Source organism: Nyctereutes procyonoides, unplaced genomic scaffold, assembly GCF_905146905.1.
Source record: "Nyctereutes procyonoides isolate TBG_1078 unplaced genomic scaffold, NYPRO_anot_genome, whole genome shotgun sequence".
Lineage (NCBI taxonomy): Eukaryota > Metazoa > Chordata > Mammalia > Carnivora > Canidae > Nyctereutes > Nyctereutes procyonoides.
This window is the reverse complement of record NW_026575132.1, coordinates 30,985,595-30,991,609: the sequence shown is the minus strand read 5'-3', so window position 1 is coordinate 30,991,609 and position 6,015 is coordinate 30,985,595. Positions and strand designations below refer to the sequence as shown.

The 6,015-nt window shown below is 45.6% G+C and overlaps 1 protein-coding gene across 1 annotated transcript; it reads right to left on the bottom strand.

The window, feature by feature from the left end:
• Window positions 1-211: 211 nt before the first annotated feature.
• Window positions 212-1,662, bottom strand: LOC129522791 (ferroptosis suppressor protein 1-like; the record flags this gene model as incomplete). Its single annotated transcript, XM_055345197.1, is given in 2 exon segments — window positions 212-1,083; window positions 1,086-1,662. Coding segments are annotated over 2 exon segments (921 nt in total), but the record flags the coding sequence as incomplete, so codon positions are not given.
• Between the last annotated feature and the right edge of the window lie 4,353 nt (window positions 1,663-6,015).

The window sequence follows — 6,015 nt, the reverse complement described above, 5'->3', positions numbered from 1 at the left end:
CAATCTAGAAGAAATGGACGCATTCCTGGAAAGCCACAAACTACCAAAACTGGAACTGGAAGAAATAGAAAACCTGAACAGGCCAATAACAAGGGAGGAAATTGAAGCAGTCATCAAAAACCTCCCAAGACACAAAAGTCCAGGGCCAGATAGCTTCCCAGGGGAATTCTATCAAACGTTTAAAGAAGAAATCATACCTATTCTACTAAAGCTGTTTGGAAAGTAGAAAGAGATGGAGTACTTCCAAATTCATTCTATGAGGCCAGCATCACCTTAATTCCAAAACCAGACAAAGACCCCACCAAAAAGGAGAATTACAGACCAATATCCCTGATAAACATGGATGTAAAAATTCTCAACAAGATACTAGCCAATAGGATCCAACAATATATTAAGAAGATTATTCACCATGACCAAGTGGGATTTATCCCCGGGAAGCAAAGCTGGTTCAACACTTTTTTTTTCCTTACAATATAGTCTTTTATTGCAACAATTTCCTCAGTTTGGAGAACTGTGTCCCCATGGATGGACGCTTGTAAAACGTTACAAACAGAACAACGGGCTGAGCCTCCTACCCTGCTAGGCCCCAAGGTCAGACAGCACGGAACAGCCTGCGCCTCTCGAGTGGCAGCAGGTCCTGTTTCCAGAAGGGGAGCCTGGTTGGCCTTGGTTCACAGGAAGGGAGTCCTGGGTGAGGCCTCCAGTGGGGCAGCCATCCTGTCTCCCGCCCAGCTCCACTTCAAGGTGGAGACTGTCGCATGGTCTTCCAGCTAGAGGAGACGAACAGGTCCCGGCTCTTGGCCAGCCACACCATGAGCCACCCCACATAGAAGCCACTGATCTGGCCCACGCCGTTATTTCTCCCCATGGCCAGGAGGAACGTCAGCGCACCTGGCTTATAGGCCTTGAGGGGCCTCTGTTTCCTGGAGTTGACAATGTTGGCCACAGTGACGCTGGCATGGAGGTCGGCGTGATAGGCCATCTTGGGCTCCTTCACGTCCGCACAGTTGCCAATGGTGTAGATGTGACTGTAGCCCTCCACCTGGAGGTACTCGTTCACTCTCAGAGCGCCATTGCTGGCAGGTGACCATCAAATGCACTGTGGTAGGCAGAGCTGTTGACTTTAATGCCGTTGCAGACGATCACCAAGTTGGTGGCCACCTCCGTGCCTTTGTCCGTGTGCACTTGGATGCGCTCTCGATACTTGTTAAGAGGCAGGTCCTCCAGGTTGCTCACCCGCTCACTCAGCAGCAGCTGCATGCCTTTCCGGAGCAGAATGTCCTTCGCTTCCTGCCGGACACAGGGCAGGAGCTCCTTGTCGGCAAGGGCCACTTGGGAGTGGATGAGAGTGACCTCTTTTTCGGGGAATTCCGTCTTAACCTCCGCTGCCATCTTCACGCCGGCAGAGCCGCCTCCCACCACCACCACGGACTGTGAGCGCTGGACCTGCTTCACCATGTCCTCAAAGGCCTGGATAGCCAGCTCCCGGCTGGAAACCTGGTTAAACTTGCCCGGGAAGAGCCCGGTGCTGCCAGTGGCCAGGAAAAGATGGGAGAAGGGCAGGGCCTCACCATCCTCCAGCAGCACCATCTGATTCTGCACGTCGATCTCTACGACTAGACAAAGGCTAACAGGATAAAGGAGAATAATTAAAGCTACTAAGATTTACTCTGTGCATCTTGGCACGATGCCAAGTCCTTTCCGTGAATTCCGTGAAATCAATGTGATAGATCATATCAGATCAATGTGATAGATCGTATCAGAGAAAAAACAAGAACCATATGATCCTCTCATTAGATGCAGAGAAAGCATTTGACAAAATACAGCATCCATTCCTGATCAAAACTCTTCAGAGTGTAGAAATAGAGTGAATATTCCTCAACATCTTAAAAGCCATCTACGAAAAGCCCACAGCAAATATAATTCTCAATGGGGAAGCACTGGGAGCCTTTCCCCTAAGATAGGAACAAGACAGGGATGTCCACTCTCACCACTGCTATTCAACATAGTACTGGAAGTCCTGGCCTCAGCAATCAGACAACAAAGAGAAATAAAAGGCATTCAAATTGGCAAAGAAGAAGTCAAACTCTCCCTCTTCGCCGATAACATGATACTCTACATAGAAAACCCAAAAGCCTCCACCCCAAGATTGCTAGAATTCATACAGCAGTTTGGTAGTGTGGCAGAATACAAAATCAATGCCCAGAAGTCAGTGGCATTTCTATATACTGAGACTGAAGAAAGAGAAATTAAGGAGTCAATCGCATTTACAATCACACCTGAAAGCATAAGATCTCTAGGAATAGACCTAACCAAAGAGGTAAAGGATCTATACCCTAAAAACTACAGAACACTTCTGAAAGAAATTGAGGAAGACACAAAGAGATGGAAAAATATTCCATGCTGATGGATTGGAAGAATTAATATTTTGAAAATGTCAATGCTACCCAGGGCAATGTATACATGTAATGCAATCCCTATCAAAATACCAACTCTCTCTTCAGAGAGTTGGAACAAATTATTTTAAGATTTGTGTGGAATCAGAAAAGACCCCAAATAGCCAGGGGGAATTTTAAAAAAGAAAACCATTTCTGGGGGCCTCACAATGCCAGATTTCAGGTTGTCCTACAAAGCTGTGGTCATCAAGACAGTGTGGTACTGGCACAAAAACAGACACATAGATCAATGGAACAGAATAGAGAATCCAGAAGTGGACCCTCAACTTTATGGTCAACTAATATTCGACAAAGCAGGAAAGACTATCCACTGGAAAAAAGTCTCTTCAATAAATGGTGCTGGGAAAATCGGACATCCACAGGCAGAAGAATGAAACTAGACCACTCTCTTGCACCAGACACAAAGATAAACTCAAAATGGATGAAAGATCTAAATGTGAGACAAGATTCCATCAAAATCCTACAGGGGAACACAGGCAACACCCTTTTTGAACTCGGCCACAGTAACTTCTTGCAAGATACATCCACGAAGGCAAAAGAAACAAAAGCAAAAATGAACTATTGGGACTTCATCAAGATAAGAAGCTTTTGCACAGCAAAGGATACAGTCAACAAAACTAAAAGACAACCTACAGAATGGGAGAAGATATTTGCAAATGACATATCAGAGAAAGGGCTAGTTTCCAAGATCTATAAAGAACTTATTGAACTCAACAGCAAAGAAACAAACAATCCAATAATGAAATGGGCAAAAGACATGAAGAGAAATCTCACAGAGGAAGACATAGACATGGCCAACACGCACATGAGAAAATGCTCTGCATCACTTGCCATCAGGGAAATACAAATCAAAACCACCATGAGATCCCACCTCACACCAGTGAGAATGGGGAAAATTAACAAGGCAGGAAACCACAAATGTTGGAGAGGATGTGGAGAAAAGGGAACCCTCTTGCACTGTTGGTGGGAATGTGCACTGGTGCAGCCACTCTGGAAAACTGTGTGGAGGTTCCTCAAAGAGTTAAAAATAGACCTGCCCTACGACCCAGCAATTGCACTGCTGGGGATTTACCCCAAAGATTCAGATGCAGTGAAACGCCGGGACACCTGCACCCCGATGTTTATAGCAGCAACGTCCACAATAGCCAAACTGTGGAAGGAGCCTCGGTGTCCATTGAAAGATGAATGGATAAAGAAGCTGTGGTCTATGTATACGATGGAATATTACTCAGCCATTAGAAACGACAAATACCCACCATTTGCTTCGACATTCATGAAACTGGAGAGTATTATGCTGAGTGAAGTAAGTCAATCGGAGAAGGAAAAACATTATATGGTCTCGTTCATTTGGGGAATATAAATAATAGTGAAATGAAAAAAAATAATAGTGAAATGGAATAAAGGGGAAAGGAGAAAAAATAAGTGGGAAATATCAGAAAGGGAGACAGAACATGAAAGACTCCTAACTCTGGGAAACAAACTTGGGGTGGTGGAAGGGGAGGTGGGCAGGAGGTGGGGGTGAATGGGTGACGGGCACTGAGGGGGGCACTTGACGGGATGAGCACTGGGTGTTATTCTATATGTTGACAAATTGAACACCAATAAAAAATAAATTTATTAAAAAAAATCCAGATGGAATGGGAGACCAATCCATTTAACTTAAAAAAAATGCTCAAACAGAACAAAAGAAAAAAAATCTCTGTAAGTGAAGTCAAGACAAATGACAAACTGAGAGAAACTGAACATCTATCAGAGATAAGGGGCTACTATACCTGATACATAAAGAATTTTTAAGGAGGTAAATGAGTTAACAATACAGTGGGAAACAAATGGACAAAAGACATGAAGAGATGCCTTAAAGATATAGAAGGATGTTAAACTTCATAATAAGAGAAGTGCTAATTACAACTTGTCTGAGACACTGCAGTTGACTCATTAGGTTGTCACCAACTAAAAGCCTGCCAGTACACTCTGTGGTGACGGTCTCAATCTCAATGTGGAGCTGGGGCGGCTGTACAACCGCACTGCTCCTGGAGGGGCATGTGGGCCAACCACACCGCATAGGCGTTTCCAGCAATCTCCCTCCCAGCTGGTATTCTGAAGATCCACCTCTGGCAATGTAACCCTGCACACGTACAACAGTTATTCACTGACACTTTGTCCATCATCACAACAGACTGGCAACTCTCTAAGGCCCTCAATGGGTGTCAGAGAGAATACCGGATGGCACGTGGGCCAGCTGGGGTATCAGGCAGCGGTCCAAGAACCGATGCTCTCCTGGGGAGAATATATCCAGGAGAAGATTGTCTGTGGGGTAGGGAAGAAGGGGCAATGAGAAACAAATGCATGGGCCTCCTTCTGAAGAACACCTGCGTATTCATTCTGTGCTTATATATAGAAACACTTCCTTTTTTTAATTTTTATTTATTTATGATAGTCACACACACAGAGAGAGAGAGGCAGAGACACAGGCAGAGGGAGAAGCAGGCTCCATGCACCGGGGGCCCGACGTGGGACTCGATCCCGGGTCTCCAGGATCGCGCCCTGGGCCAAAGGCAGGCTCCAAACCGCTGCGCCACCCAGGGATCCCTAGAAACACTTCCTAATTGTAAAACCTACTAAAGAGCAACAGTAATCGAGAGACAGCGGCAGAGGATAGACAGATGTATAGATAAAGAGAAGAGAACTGAGAATCTAGAACGAACCTTCATGTTTAAGGCAATTCATTTTTGACAAGGGTGTCAAGATCATTCAATGGGGAAAGAATAATTTTTTCAACAGATCAGTGGGAACAAGAGAATGCAAAAGAACAATGATGGACTCCTTCCTCGCACCATACAGGAAAGTTAACTCAAAATGGCCAAACACCTCAACATAAGAGCTAAAACTATAAACCTCTTAGAAGTACATTATGACCTTGGGTTTGGGAAAGGTCAGGGTTGTGAGTTCAAACCCTGCCCTGGCCTCTGTGCTGTGCATGGAGCCCACTGGGCAGGGGGAAGAAGAAGAACAAAGGCTCTACATAGCCATTTCTTCAGGAAAGATGCACAAATTGTCAATGAGCTAATGGAAGGATCATTAACCACTGGGGGAAGGAAAATCAAAACTGTAAATTGCATGCCCACCAGACAGGCAGATGAGGACTAGTGCTGGTGAGCATGTGGAGGAACTGGGACCTTACCCCTGCTAGAGGGGTGCCGCATGGTGTGGCCACTTCCAGAAACAGCCCTGAACATCTACACATGGAGCCACTGCATCCCCGCAAGTCCATGCCCTCACTTGTGCCCTAGGAAAGAAGACACGTGTCCATGCAAAACATGTACAAGAATGTTCACTGCAGTATTATCCATGATATCTGAAATGTGGAAGCCACCCAAGTGACCATCACTGAAGGGATAAAATGTGGTCCATCTACAGAATGCGATCCTACTGGCAACATACAGAAACACAGTCGTGGTGTTTGTGGCAATGCAGATGAGCCCTGGATGCCTAGTGCTATGTGAAGGAGACCAGTCATAGGACACCACCTGCTGTGCGAAACTGCTTAGATGAGATGGCC